The sequence below is a fragment of the Chrysemys picta genome, chromosome 2 (genome assembly GCF_011386835.1).
Source record: "Chrysemys picta bellii isolate R12L10 chromosome 2, ASM1138683v2, whole genome shotgun sequence".
In the NCBI taxonomy this organism is placed as follows: domain Eukaryota; kingdom Metazoa; phylum Chordata; order Testudines; family Emydidae; genus Chrysemys; species Chrysemys picta.
In genome coordinates this window covers 16,136,436-16,152,267 of record NC_088792.1, presented here as the reverse complement: position 1 = coordinate 16,152,267, position 15,832 = coordinate 16,136,436, and the positions used below count along the sequence as shown (strand labels likewise).

Genomic DNA, 15,832 nt, shown 5'->3' with positions numbered 1-15,832 from the left:
GATTGCCTGAGAGCGTTGCAAATCCCAAAGCTTTGCTATGTTCTAACCTCCTCCCAATACCACGTCCATTGTGGGCCAGAGATTCCTGAGCACTTCCCCACTCTACATATGCCAGAGCAGTGCAGGGGCATCTTTCAGGGAAAAACTCATAACTTCTTATTTCCTTTTTAATTGTGTTATTATCTTGCTGGCTTCTGGTGTGTTATTGGGGGTCGGGAGAGATTTCTACAGGATTTTTATTTTATTTTAGGTAACTACTAATTAAAATGTGTTATTTATTGTTAACAATCCCTATTATGCATACTAGTTACTATTTTCTGTGTACAAGAGGGAGACAGTCATAACGAACATCAGAGCTACCTCTGTGGCCTGTGTCAGGGATGGAAGTATTACAAAGCAGAAGCCATTTCAATTTTTATTGCAATGCAGTTATCACTAAACAGATATATTTATGTGTATTTCATCACTTGCATTCTCATAACACTTTCCATCCAAGAATCTTACAGCACCCTACAAACATGAATTAATTAAGTCTCATAAAACCAGGTATTATTATAACCAATTTACAGATAGATAAACTGAGGCACAGAGAGGTTAAACAACTTGCTCAAGATCACCCAGCAAGTTGCCAAAATCTGTACTGGAACCTAGGAAAAAGTTTCCTTCTCTAGAACCACTCAGGAACAATTCCATAGAGATTTGTTGTAGCTGAAGTATTGTGCTAGTACACTGGTGAACAACAGTTACTAAAAAGAACAGGTGAAAAGTAGTTACACTGCATGTCACACGCTTGAAAAAGAACAATGGAATGCTACTTACGCCATAACAATGACACTGAAATCCAGCCAATTCCATGGATCTCGAAGGAAGGTGAATTCTGTCATACAAAATCCTCTTGCCAGTATTTTTATCAATGATTCAAAAGTGTAAATGCCAGTGAAAGTGTACCTGGGGAGTAAAGTGTCCAAGAAAATCAAGAGCATTAGCAGTTAATGGAGAAGAAGTTGAGGCACACTCAGCTTATTCACTCTGGGCCCAATCCTACTCAGATGAGAAATTCCTACTCATTACAATAGGATTACTCATATGAGTAATGGCTGTGGCATCAGGCCCTTCGTGAGCTGCTTCATGTGTGGACCCGGTGAACATATGAGAAATGGGAAAGCACATTGACAGCCTTATAATGAATGCAGGCTTCATTGCAGCGTATCTTGATGAATCTGCAGTCAGTGAGTGAGGCATGAAAACTATCTAGAAACATTACGTTACTGGACTCTGAAGCACGCCAGCAATAGTCAATGGAAAAGGAATGGATTATGTAGCATTCCTTGTTATAGCTCATATTTAAGTGAAAGATTCTATTCATACCTCTCATCTCTTTCTATCCAGATCATATCAATGTTCAATAGCCATTATTTCATCTAAGCTTCACCTAATGCATTACAAAGACACATTCCCAACTGCAAAGTTCCTGATGTTTCACTGTCTGGTAAATAACACCAATCGCGAGCATTAAATAGCAGTGTAATGCCCTAACTGAAAATATGCATTATATGTAATGATTTGGACCTGCTAGAATTTAAAAAGGGGGCAGAAGTGTGTTTTTATTTAATACAGTAAGTTGTGTACTACCAACAGCTTCTTCACTGCGAATGACAAAATGGATAGACGTATTCCAGGAGTTTTCCTTTGCAATAAATATAGTTGGACCAAAACTGAGCACATTCTGCATGGACAGTAGCCAGGGACCGGAGCTACAGGATTCAGAGCTGGATCCCATTTCACCCAGTAGAGTTCCTGGGTGAAATCCTGGCCTCATAGGCTTCAATGGAGCCAGGGTTTCACCCTATGATTAGTCAGGTCTGGGTATTTCCCCTCAGGATGATTTCTAATAAAGGACTGAAATTATATCGCTCTAGTACTTCAGAAAGAAATGGATTTTTAATAACGTCAGTAGAAAAACTTAGATTGTAAGCTCTTTAGGGCAGAGGCCATCTCTTTGTTATGTGTTTACGCAGTGCCTCAACACCATGGGATCCTGGCTTGCCTGTATCTTTTTCCTTCACTCTTGATCTGTTGGATTGTTTTGCCCACTTGGTTGTCAGGACTGTGCTTTACATGACCAAACCATCTCAGACTGGACTGCCTCATTTTTTCCATTGGTGAGTGTTAGAGAGATGCCCAAAGTTAACACACACACCCCTCAGATAATAATAAATAGTAATCTTTAAAAATACATCACCAACAACCCTCTCTACCACCTGCCCCCCTTGGCCTCTTATTTTTATTTTTTAACTCCTCTGATGACGTGAAGATGCATTTGATAACCAGGCAGAATTCTCATTCTGATTTTTGTAGGTGTGCCCCCATTTAAAAAAAATGGGACACACACGAAAAAGCCTCACAACTCATATGCTACCATATGGGTCTCTTCACTGGAAATAGCAATTTGTGTGTAATTTTCATTCCCCAGATTGCTGATTCTCTGTCTGGTCTAGTCTGTGTGTACTAAATACATGCATAGTCCATTAATGCCAGCTCACACCTGATCCCAAATCCACTGAAGTCAAGAGTCATGACTTGACTAATGGGTGTTAGCTCAGGCCCTCATGGTGAAATCCTGGTTCCATTAAAGTCAATGGGAGCTTTGCCAGTGACTTCAGTAGAGCCAAGATTCTACCCCGGTGCTCATAATCTAAAGAATGGAAACATCATCATATAAAATTGCATGAACACAAAAATACCAGTTTGGTTTGGTGTTTTGCAAGAATAGGTGGTGTAGCAAATAAGGGCCAGATTGTGCCCAGCTGTTTCATGAGTGCACTAAGAGGGAGGCAGGATGCAAAGTCTTCTTGTACTAGTGCCCTTAGTTCTGTAGCTGGGCACAATTAAAGCCCCTCTCAGGGACTCTGGAGGTGCTAGCCACTGAAGAGTCAATGGCCCTGTTCTCCCTCCACACCAGCCAGCAGAGTTCAGTCGGACATTACATGAGTGTTTGAGACACCCTATAACATACGTGCTGGAACTACAGGTGCTGCCGCACCCCCGGGTTTGAAGTGGTTTCCATTTTGATTCAATGGCTCTCGGCCTATACAAATTGCTCCCAGCACCCCTCCCCTCTAATGGTGTGAGCTAGCAGGCCCACTGTTTCTGCGAGCCTCCCTGCAGTTTTGGGAGAGGAATTCTCTCAGAGCTCCAACTGGGGCAGTGTCTCTTTTACTGAGATCTTCATGGCTTCTAGCTTTGGTGCTGCTTCGGGTATCCAAAATACAGGCCAAGCAATTGACAGGGGCTCTTTAAGCATATGTTTTCATTAATAAATGTGAAAACATATACAAAGAATTAAAAAATAACTTCGCTGTGCATACACTCGTTAAAATGATAAAGACCTTTCCTTTGTTCAACATGTCAGCTGGTTTATTTGATTTCACAGTCATCGTCTAATTCTGAATGGATGTGGAGGAGGTCCTTCAGCAATGCAAGAGTTTCTATAACAACAGAAGCCACTCTGTTAACTGATCTTTTGGGGCCAAGTTAAATCCATTTCTTTTTTTCAAAATGTAAGTGTTTATTCCACTTATTTTTAAGTGGTGCTTTATAACATATGTACAGAGCACCGCTCTCTTGGTAATTGTGGGGTTCTGCATCCTCACTGAGGCAACAATGCAAAACAGATTGATTTTAGCTTCTCAAAGTATATTATTGGTCTAATTTTACAAATAATTCTTTAATTTAAGTTCATCAGGTCATTCTTGTCTTCAAAATTAGCTACCTTTGAGTTTGTGCTTTGAATTTGAGGAGGAAAGACTGAGAGGTATTTTTTTTTATGAAAAGGAAAGAGAAGGATTCATTCCATGCTGCATGATCAATGAATGCTTCTGTTCTGGACTATGATTTGTTGCACAGCCTATTTGGTGCACTGAAGACATTATTTGCATTTTACTCACTGAAGGAAGGGTCTAGCCCTCTATTTTTTCCCTCTAGAACATTCAAATTCCAAAGTACAGACCTGTAGACTGACTCATGCATCCACGTGATGTCAATATTTCAAATACATGATGGGTACTGTACTTTGTAACCATTTCCAATAGGAAAAAGACAACATTGTGGGAAGGGGTGTGGAAGAAAGCCACAGACATAGCTGTAAGGTAGTATACTCATACTGAAATACATGATGCATATTGATATTAGGATGTTATGATGATCAAATCAGCTGTTAGGTTCAGAGCTGGCTTAAAGTTAGTAATTTCGGGAAGCAATTCTTTTTCTAGAAGATGTGCCTTGCATGATCTTGGGAAGCCTAAAGAAGAGACGGGCACTTTGCTGTGTCTCCCTAAGGCCCTGACTAGGCCAGCCACCAGGCTAGAGAACAGCAGATGGCTGTGTTTATCATATGTCAGATAAAAATAAAAAGTCTGTTCTGATTGGTTCAATGAGCCAAAGTAATTGTTTAATGTACTATATGTTGATTAGCTTGTGCATCTGGTATCTATTTCCATAAAGAACATTTTCAAACAACTTACGGAAATGCAAACTTACCAGACTTAACTTTAAAGCTAGCTTTTTAAAAAAAAAACAGAACAGGGAACTGTCAGTTAAAGCTCTGAGGGTTTTCTGAGAATTCTAACCCCACAGAGAATTCCAAAGGTTTGGTGGTTTCTCATAAAATATATCTAGAAATTATTTGTATGTACCATAGCTCTTTTCATTATGGCCTTGGTCCAAAGCCCACTGACATCAGTAGAAGACTGCATTGATGTCAACGGGCTTTGGATTACGCCTTTAGGTTTGAACCAAGTATGTTCTGTAAGTATTTTCTGAAATCATTCAATTAGAAGTCCAGTAATATATTCTACTGTATCCAGCTTCTGAATCCCTTACATGGAAACTCAGGAAGGCAGGCCAATTTCAAATGGAGCTCGAATCATACCATGATTCCATTCAGATGTAGCATAGCAGGTGCATTTAGCAAAAAGTATGAGTTTGGTAGACTGAAAATTGTTAACTTACTTTCTAAGGGAGTTTTCTGAGGCGAGAAATACCTGGCAAAACATTTTGTCAGGACAAATATTGCACAGAAGTCAATATTAATGGAAAAAATTAGATAACAGCAAACAAAATGAGAAGACTACAATGAAAGAGTACAGAAGAGCTAAAGGGAAGGGATATACCGATCTGCAGAGATACTTACTCAACATATTTATTCCATGATTGAACCTCCGATTGTGCCATGAACACACAGTTGGTTAAAATAGTGCACATAATAAACATACTGAACAATGTAAATATATGAGTTAAGGAAAAACGTGACTATGTAAAAAGACCTCAGAAAAGGTCCCTAATTTTTTCAAGCACTGCACATTTGATCTGACGACTCATTCATATTTTGTAGCATGCGTAAACATCAACACATAGAAGTTGTGTGCAATTATATATGAAGGAATACCTGGACACCTAATCACAGTAAAATCTTTGGGCTCTATCCTGCTTTATTTCATTACCTACATCTTTTACGCATATTTTGTACAGTAAAATGGATGCAGCGATTGTGCAGCATTCAGTGAATACAACACCCAAAACATATAATCATGTGAAGGTTTGGAGTTTGTGACAGCGTGCTTAGGTGGGAACCTCAGTATGAGAGGAGCATTTATGCATTTTAAACTATAAAAGGGAAACCACTCGTCTGCTAATTCTGTCTCAGTACTTTATGCTGTACCCTGAAACAAAGAAGAAACTATCAGTAGACAATAATATACAGGGAGAGATTGTGTAGGAAAACTGTATGAAAATCATGTATTCATCTTCAGGCTCTTGCTGCCCTCCCTCAAACCTGCCGCCTTCCCGCTCTATTAGTATTGGGTCATCTGAACATGCTTGGCAATGGGGCAAGCTCTAGCTCACGTCTTTTCCTTCACTCCAATGGGTTTTGAGTCATGCCCTGGGTGTGGAAGGGTCCTAAAGGCTAGTAGCTGCATGGCAGTACTGTAATTTTGCACATGTACAGGCCCAATTTACAAACATTGTTGCCTCAGTCAGGGCACCAAATATTCTATTAGGAAATGAAGAGCAATATTCAGCCTCAAATATGCATTCTACTCACCTAGATGCAGATTTGAGACCCCAAATATGGAACTAGACATCCTAAATTGAATTCCCAAGTTTGAAAATTGTGTTTCCTAAATCACTTTCTTTAAAACAAAATCTGCATGCTGTGAAAAGTACTAAGTGTAATGGGATTCTCATTTGTCCATAAAGGTTCACATTTTACTGATATTATCTATATGTGGGAAGCACAGAAGGCATAGGAAAATGATCTGGCATTTTGTCGATATCCTGGGATACACATAAGAGAAAAAAGAGAATCGGAATGAAATTTCCTTTGTTAATTGAGAAAAGATACACACATTTTCACCTCCCCCTTATCATAGTTCTGTGATCATTTTATGTTATAGAATAGCAATCTCCCATGAGTTTTGAGGGTATGTCTGAAATGTTTGTATCTAAGCTACATGAAAATCAACCTTTTGTGGAACTACAATCTCTGCTGAATACAGAATAGAATGTTTTCTGATCGACTGCATACGCAATGGCAAGATCAAATAGGTAGTAACCGCTCCATGTATTCCCATGTGCAAACTTAGAAACCAGTAATTGAACTCAAAGGGAATAACTCATCCAAACACATTTTCCACTGCAGGGGCCTATGGCTCTTGATGAGCGACTGAAAGAGGGTATCTGGGAGCCAGCCTCATTTTCTTAATTCAGGCGTAGATTGGAGTGTAACGGTTGTGTCTATCTATCAAGTAACTTGATTAGGTTGTTAAATATTTTCAGGTACAAAAAGACTGAGCTTCACCTAGAAAATTGCGGATTACTTTTCAACTATAGTGAAAATTCTATGGGGAAAAAAATGGAGAGCAAGCGATTTTCAGGCTTTTTCAAACAAGCAAAATCTTCAGTTTAAGCCTAAACCAGGAAAGATTTGCAATCACTCGGTTTCGGCCCCAAAATATATCATATATCCCTGTAGTCTTATATAGCCATGTAGCCATACTGAGTAAGAAACTGAAACAAGCAACATTCCAGCGATGCCTTTATTAGAGGGAAGGGGCGCTAATCTTCTTGGTTTGAGACTAGCTGGAGCAGTCAAGAGGGCATTCAACTAACACCACAGGGGAAGGTGCTAAGGCGGCAGCTCTGGTACAAACTACATCTCAGTATGTTGCAAACAAATTGAACCAATGTGACGATGAATGTGAAAAGACGACATTTTTCAGTTGTTTATGTACTACTACTAGGAATCTGAGTAAAAAGCAAGAGGGGCTATATAACTGGCATTACAGAAACCTGCTGAGATGATTGGAATGTTAAAATCACTGGTTATAACCTGTTCAAGAAGGATACAATGGGTAAAAACTGAGGGTGAGGGGTTGCCACTATATATTAAAGACACCATTCCCTGTTTTAGAGTTACAGATTGCTCATAAGAGTAGGGTGCACCTGCATCAATGTGCTAACTGAGAAAGCCCAGAAAGGATACTGGTGAAGGTCTGTTACAGAAAAGGGCTCATTAAGGCATAACATGAACCAATGCTTAAGCCAGACCAATTCAAAGTAGAAATTAGGCACACATTTTTAACAGTGAGGATGAGAAACCATTGGAACAAACTACCAAGAGATGTAATGGATTCTTCATCTTGTAATGTCTTCAAAATGAAGATTGGATGCTTTTCTAGAAAATATGCTTTAGTCAAACACAAGTTATTGGATTCAATACAGGGTAACTGGGGGAAATGTGATGGCCTGGATATACAGGTCAGACTAGATGATTTAATGGTCTCTTCTGGCCTTAAACATTATGATGTATGAAAAGATGGGGCTGGTAGCATTGCCTCTTATTAAGGTTGCCATTGTAAAAGCCTGTTTGCAGTTGCTTACAACTGTGCCAAATTTTAACCATCTGAGCTGAAGTGTTTCATGGTATCTGCCTTTTTCCATCCCAGTGAAAATCTGCCCAAATTTGACCCAGTTATAAGCCTTTGGGGAAAAAAATCTCACGTCATACATGTTTAGTACAGACTTGGATATTAGCAGCTAAAATCTTCACAGATTCTGTCTCCGGTGAGCCTTCTCAGTCCTCTCACTAACCCACGTGCCAACCAGACAGTGCATTCACAGTGCCCACAGAGTGACTTAGCATGCTCCATCCCCTCACAGCTCCTACATGTAACCAGACTGTACATGCACTACCCCCAAAGAATGATGGAACATATACCATCCCAGGGCCACAGGGGCAAAACTGGACTTTCCCTGTAAGTGCTGCTTCTGGATGTTCCAGGCCAAGGTGGGGCTGGGCACCAGAATTTAGAGCAGGGAGACTTTCTCCTGTGCTGTTATTGATCACGTTACTGGCACCCCATCAGTGTGGAGCAGAAAGTCACCTGACTCAAATGCAGAAGGGAAAAGCCCCAAAAGCCCCAAATACCCAAACTAATACTGCTTCTGCCCCTCTCAGACTCTACTGAAGTCCTCTACTTCTTGGCCCCTTCTCCTGACCCCTGCAGAGTTTCTCTTATCTTGCTTCCTCCCCCACTTGATTCCCTCACTGCCTCCCTTTCCCAGGGACTCTGGCATCTTCTTGAAAATTGCTGAGGGTCTCAGTGGGCCACTTAATGATCTTTCCAAATATTGTTTGTACTGTTAGCTAACTATTGTAAAGCACTTTGGATAAAAGCTCTATATTAAAAAAAACATAACTCAATAATAATTTATCAGCGTGGCTCCAGTAATTAGGTGGGTGGCCCTTCATTCTCTTGTGCGCGGCTGCCCAGGTGCGCACCTTAGAGGGAACTATCCACAGACCACCTGAACGGACCACAGTTTGTGAACCTCTGCCTTAGGGATCTCCCTGCTGCTGGTAGGCCCTATCCCACAGTTCCCCCATCAGAGCCTAAACTAATCTCCGTGGGTCTTTTTACAGACCCTTTCCCAGGGCCTTCCACCGCAGCTTGCCTGCTCTCTGGTCCCTCCCCCAGATGGTGTTCCCAGCTCTATTTAAGCAGTCCTTTCTGATTCTCCACTGCTGGGGTCAATTATTTAAATTAACTCACCCTACCACACTCAGGTGTGATTACTAATTATCTCTGAGTTGCTAGGTCATAGGCAAAGCTGAGCCTAGCTTGAATTTAGAGCCAGCCAGCCCGTGACATACATCTCCCACCCCCTTCTAAAACCTTGCTCTGTCCCACGGCAAGTGTTACCACCTATGCCGGAGACCGCCCCATATTTTTTCCAGCTCTCCCTTGAGGTGGTCAATTTCCATGAACAATTGCTCCTTTTCTTTCACAGCTTGCTGTCTGGCTTCTTCTGCAGCATCCAGGTCCCCTCAATGTGTCTCAGTCAGGAAAAGCAGGTTTCTAACATCCTCTCCATTCATTGTTGCATTACAGCCCTTCTCACAGACCTTGTTTTTTTCCCCGTCTCTAGAAAAGCCTCCACCACTGACTTCTGGTCTCTTAGGGCTGCCTGTAGAGTTTGCCTCAGGTCACCAGGTTTCCCTTGCAGACTCACCACTTTCAACTCCTGGTCCCCATGGGTAGCCATAGTCACCAGCATATTCTCTGGTTGTCAAGGGGTAACTAGTCAGCTGTATCAGGCACTTCTTAACCATGGCATCCATCTTCACAGTAATCTCTGTGTTTATGCCCACCTCTATATGGCTTGTGTCAACCTCTGTAATTCTCCCACCCTAATCTCTCTTGCCTTTTCCGTGTGGCTCTCTTGAATAGCTGTACACTTCTTTGTCATCAGTACCACCCCTGGTTCACTTGCCTCCTGGGTATTCAGGCCGTCATATGCATTCGTATCATTCTACACTCCTTTCTTCCATTGCTTACTCAGGTTCCTGCATCTCTTCCTGCAGTAAGCACATTTCCTCTGAGGACAATGCCTATAGATATGGCCCACTTCTCTACAACCAAAACAGATAACACTTGTCCATGTCCTGGCCTGTGGCTGAGTTTTTCTGGCTTTCCTCACAGTTCAGCCTGGCAAATCATTGTTTTCCCCCAAACTTACATAGAAGTCTTTCTTAGATGGCCCATACAAAAACCACCATAACATCTCCTCAGACTTACTGGACACAGGGTATTGCAATATTAATTTTCGCCTTTAAAGTTACTTCTTTAATCTATGATAACTAAAGTTGACGTACATGAGAACATCCATTAAGAATTTCCTTTTTCCAATACCACACAAGGGAATGGAGCTACTATGGAGATTATCAAAGACAAGATTGAAACAAACCTCTCACGGAATATTGGCGATATTTGTGCATATGTAGTTACACAAACAAACATGTAATAATGGAATTGTGTAGGAGGAGAAGGGTTTGCAAGGAAAGGCAAAAACAGGGCTGTTCATAAGGGTCTTGGATTAGCTTCTGCTTTAAAATGTTGCATAGTGCAGTGCTCTTGGGACCAATGAAAATACTTTAACCACTTGGGGAAGAGGGGGGTCACATTCAGGGCCTCACTTTGGCAGCACAAGGCAGCTTGAAGGCCAGTTCATCCAACAAACTGAGGTTTCCACATGGACAAGGGAGGTGGCATTTCACTTTATTGACAATGAGATTTTTGTCCTATTCATTAAAAAAATAAATATTCAAATATAAAATATTGTTAAAATATTTGATTTTATACCAGTTTTTATTTTAACTTGAAGATCAACATATATGTGACCTAGGCACGGTCCATACATTCAAGAAATACTGATAGTGTGCGCTTTGGTTTGTTATAGACTAGTCTTTGTAGACAGCCCCTTAAACTAATCTGAGTTTGATTTCATTCTAATTCATATGCTACATGACAATAAAGTGCAGTGATTTGCATGAAACTTCACCTGCATCAGCAAACCACCCACTTGGAAGCAAAAATCTGAAAGCCTTTGGACAGTTCTTTAAATGAACCTTAACCACAGAGGATGGTGAAGTTGAGACACAGAAGCACAGAGAGGTCAAGGAATGCCAATGCAATATTAAAATTGAGCAGAGACATAACAGGAAAATATCAAAATGTAGAGATCAAAGATAGAGACAGCCAGGAGACCATATACTTACGTTGTAAGGTCATCGGAGAATCTTTTTTTGTTCTGTTTGTAGAGTACCTACCACAATAGGGTCCTGATACATGACTTGGGCTCTTAAGTGCTACCATGATACAAATAAATAAATAAATAAATAAATAATAGGATGGCCTAAGGAGCAGAATAGGACACCAGCTTGGAGTGCTAGAGCCAGGACAGTCAAAAGAAAGTCAGAAGAGTCTGGGAGATTGTAGAAAAAGGAATGTGGAAACAGAAATAAGGATCTATGAACACTGCTGATAATTGAGAATGAGTAAGAGCAGCTGTGGACAAAATAGTATGTGATTTTGTAATTTAGACTATTTCATGATGCATATGAACAAGGGAGCTGAATTAAGGTTACAAGAAATCAAACTGTGGTTGGAACTCAGGATCTGGCCCATCAACCCCAATGCTGCCAGAAGTGGAATAGCCAGAAAATTGAGAAAACAAAGGGCAGAAGACAAGGACAGAGAAGGTGTTTGTAGCTTGTCTTGTGCTTAGCTTGTAAGCTCCTTGAGGCAGGGATGTTTTTTTGTTTGGTGTTTGTACAGTGCCTAGCACAATGGGATCCTGCCATATGGTTACGTCCCTAGGCATTATGATAATATAAATAGAAAAAAGAGTAATACAGTAACTCCTCACTTAAAGTCGTCCCGGTTAATGTTGTTTCATTGTTACATTGCTGATCAATTACGGAACATGCTCGTTTAAAGTTGTGCAATGCTCCCTTCTAACGTCGTTTGGCAGTCGCCTGCATTGTCTACTGCTTGCAGGAAGAGCAGCCTATTGCAGCTAGTGGTGGGGGCTTGGAACCAGGGTGGACCGGCAGCCCCCCCAACAGCTCCCCACTCCCCTAATTTCCCTGTGCAGCAGCTGCCCAGCAGGCTAGCAATTGCAGCTGTCCCTCCCCCCACTGCCATGTGCTGCTCCTGCCCTCTGCCTTGGAGCTGCTCCCTGAGACTCCTGCTTGCTGTGCGGGGGGGGAGGGAAGGAAGAGTGGAGCTAATGTCAGGGTGTTCCCCCCCTCCGCTCCCCGCTTACCCCATCTTCCATAGAGCAGGGGGGACAGCAGGGCTCAGGACGGAGGGAGTTTGCAGCAGCTGCGGTCTCAGCAAGCTGATCTAATTAACAAGGCAGTGTACTTAAAGGGGAAATGCCCATATCTCCCGCCATTCCTGCTGCCTTGTAGAGTGAGAGAGTTAACCCTTGAGGGCTCAGCCAATTGCTAGTTCATCATTTAGCAGTAAGGGAAATATCCCACCCTCTGACTCCTCCACCTCAACCAAGCTTCAAAATCATCATCACTGTGTACCAGTATTAAATTGTTTGTTTAAAACTTACACTGTGTATGTGTATATATAGTCTTTTGTCTGGTAAAAAAAATTTCCCTGGAACCTAACCCCCTCATTTACATTAATTCTTATGGGGAAATTGGATTCGCTTAACATTGTTTCGCTTAAAGTCGCATTTTTCAGGAACATAACTACAACGTTAAGTGAGGAGTTACTGTAATAGTGTAGAGTCAACGGGTATTCTTGCAACTTCACATAGAAAGAGGGGATGACTTTACTCCAGAGTCAGTGCTGATCTATGTTCCTGAAGCTTTGACTGGGCATTTGGCCTGAGACTTGAGATGCTGTCAGTAATCTTAGTGATGATTGCCTTGGCACATTAGAGGTCGATACCTGCTCCAAGTCCTTTGAGGCAGTGCTTGACTTAGCAACCTGCACCTAATACATGCTGTTTCAGGGATACATGCTGACATTTCAAGCATTCTAAAGCTTCAACCTCCAACCTCAGTGAAGGAGCTCAGTGCTTCAAAGGCATCAGAACTCTGTTACAAGTCCAAACCGAAGAAACTTGTCTTTGTTTCAGGATTTACTCACAGAGGCAGGTGGAAGAGATGAAAGGAAGAAAGTCTGATGAAATCTTAGCTTGAAAAAAAAAAGCTTGAATCAACTGGGCCATGGACCCTACAGAAGCTCTAAGACAACAAGCACATCTGTGTGTAATGACAAAAGGAAGCAGCAGTTTGAGATGCTTTCTATCAGCAGTGAGAAAGGAACTGTGTGTAGCGGTTTTAGGAGCTGCTACATCCACCTGAGCAGAGTTGGGTACGTACCACCTACTGCCAAGGTGGTTTAAGAGATTTACAATTGTAAAGCTTGGAGAATTCCACCAGTCATGTCCTGGAAATGTGGACACTCAGAGAGATGGGACTCAGTTGCAATATTTAGCTTTGGAAGAATATTATGTGGTACCATTATCTGGGCTGTTTGTACAGAATAAAATTTGTTTAACGAGAGTTTAAAAATATTAGCTGACAAATAATGACTTCAGCTGGGATGGGAATATCTTGTAATCGTGTGAAGAAAAGGCTGAGTATAGCATCCGATATCAGTAGTGTGTGTGAAATTAGTAGGGTAATGAAGGTCAGAGTTTCAAGTGTGTTCAGCCCTCACAATTGAGGTCAGGTTTTCAAAAGAGCTCTACTCCCACTTCAGCCCCAGACTGAAGGGGCAAGAATTTCAAAAGTGCTCGAGCTGCGTGCTGAGCACATCTGAAAATCTGGCCATTCCATTCAGGTGCCCAAATGGGAGCTGTTGGGTGCTGAACGCTTTTGAAAACCTGGCCTTAGGGGTTCCACTGAGTCAAAGGCGTATCACAGACAAACAGTCACTAAAACAGACAGTAGGATACAACTCTCTATACCAAAAGGCCAAATTCAACAAAAGTTTGCTGGCTTCCACTCAAGTCCCTTAAAGTTAGCTTGTGTGAAGATACATAGACCAGAAGCCAAATATATGTTCATGCGGAACCAATCCCTTAGTCAGACTTATTGTTGGCTGGTGCTTGAAGTAAAGATACATTCCCCAGGAAAACAATTAATGTACAGTTAAGATGACCGTGTCTTCATAAATTATTCACAATATGAACACTGAAAATTTGCAGATGACACCAACCTGGGAGGAGCACTTTGGAGGACAGGATTAGAATGCAAAACAAACACGGACAAATTGGAGAATTGGTCTGAAATCAAAAGGAGGAAATTTAGTGAAGTTAAGTGTAGTGCTTTGCACTTAGAAAGGAAAAATCAAATGCACAACTGCAAAATTGGCTAGGACCGGTGGTAGCACTGCTGAAAATGATTTGGGGTTTTAGTGGATCACAGATTGAATAAGAACCATCAATATGATGCTGTTGTGAAAAAGCTGCAAAACTGGGCTGTATTAACAGAATTATTGTGCGTAAGACATGCAAGTTAACTGTCCTGTTCTACTCGGTACTGATGAGGTCTCAGCTGGAGTACTGTGTCCATTTCTGGGTGTCACACTTTAGGAAAGATGTGGACAAATTGGAGGGAGTCCAGAGAAAAGCAACGAATATTCTAAAAGGTTTAGCAAACCTAACCGATGAGGAAAGGTTAAAAATCTGAGCATATTTGGTCTTTAGAAAAGACAACAAGGGGGAAACCACTAGGTTTTCAGATATGTTAAGGACTGTTATAAAGAGGACAGAGATCAATACTTCTCCATGTCCACTAAAGGTACAACAAGTAGTAAGGGGCTCAATCTGCAGCAAGGGAGATTTAGGTTCGATATTAGGGAAAATTTTCCAACTATAATGGTAGTTAAACTCTGGAATATGTTTCCAATGGAATCCCCGTCATTGGAGGTTTTTAAGAACAGGTTAGACAGACAGCTGTTAGGAATGATCTAGGTTTACTGGGTCTGCCTCAGTGTAGGGGGCTAGACTTGATGACTTCTCAAGGTCCCTTCCAACCCTACATTTTTAGGAGTTCAGTGTTAAATCACCAAGAATTCTCAATTCACATTCCAGCTCTAAATATAGTTCTGCCCAATCTCCTCCATATCGTTTAATAAACAAAGAATGTTTAGAGAGAGACCTTGCTAATATAAAAAAGTAACAACCCTAGAACACAAGGTATCGTCAAGCAGTTAACCATCAACTACTAACCAGGCCCAAACCTGCTTAGTTTTGAGAATTAGAAAAGATCAGGCCTATTCAGATCAGTGATACCATCTGTTGTTAAGTATCCATCTGCTAGCCCTACAATTGTTACTTACTCTGACTCCTATAATTTATTCATTCAAGAACATGTTTTTACACTTTCAAAATCACAAAAGGTGTTGAGCAGTGCTCGTCCCCAATGAAAGATCCCAGGGTGTGATACTCAGAAAGATCTCCAAGTCTGAAAAATTGTCTGGTTGACTCATGTTTCCCCTGTCACTCCTGGTCTCTCCCAAGATATACCAATAGAGATAAGCAGAAAGAGACATGCACAATACAGGAGAGAGATCTGTTTAAGGTACTTGATAACTACTGGTGCACATCACAGGGATTAGAGACTCCGATGGAATGAGCTAAAACAGTTCACCACCTTATGGAATTTATGCCAACTTTTAAAACTTGGATCCATAAAGTTAGTCATCTATATCCATATATTGGCTCCTTAAGGAAAGCAGCCTGATTTTCAAAAGCACTGACCATGAGCAACTGGCACTGAAGTCAAGTGCTCAGCACCTTTGAAGACTGTTTTTATTTAGGTGCCTTAAACATGGATGAAGAACAGGTACCTAGCTTTAGGCATCCAAATTTGAGAGTCTAAGAACTTTTTATTATTATTAATCCAAATTTTGTTGGACTGCCATTTTGCACTAGTCCCCTCTATTCTTTGGCAAGT

The 15,832-nt window shown here is 41.3% G+C and overlaps 1 protein-coding gene across 4 annotated transcripts in view; it reads right to left on the bottom strand.

Annotated features, from left to right (window-relative positions):
* LOC101946771 (sodium channel protein type 5 subunit alpha-like) overlaps positions 1-15,832 on the bottom strand; it is a 323,447-nt gene that overhangs the window by 239,167 nt on the left and 68,448 nt on the right. For 2 of the 4 annotated variants that reach the window (XM_065582695.1, XM_065582701.1), the window contains exons 4-5: positions 5,192-5,282; positions 820-948 (exon numbers count right to left, since the gene is read on the bottom strand). In XM_065582695.1, coding sequence (XP_065438767.1) covers positions 820-948; positions 5,192-5,282 — 220 coding nt within the window. Of the gene's footprint in view, positions 1-819; positions 949-5,191; positions 5,283-15,832 lie in introns of those variants that run through there. The other 2 variants (XM_065582696.1, XM_065582697.1) reach the window with 2 other exon arrangements.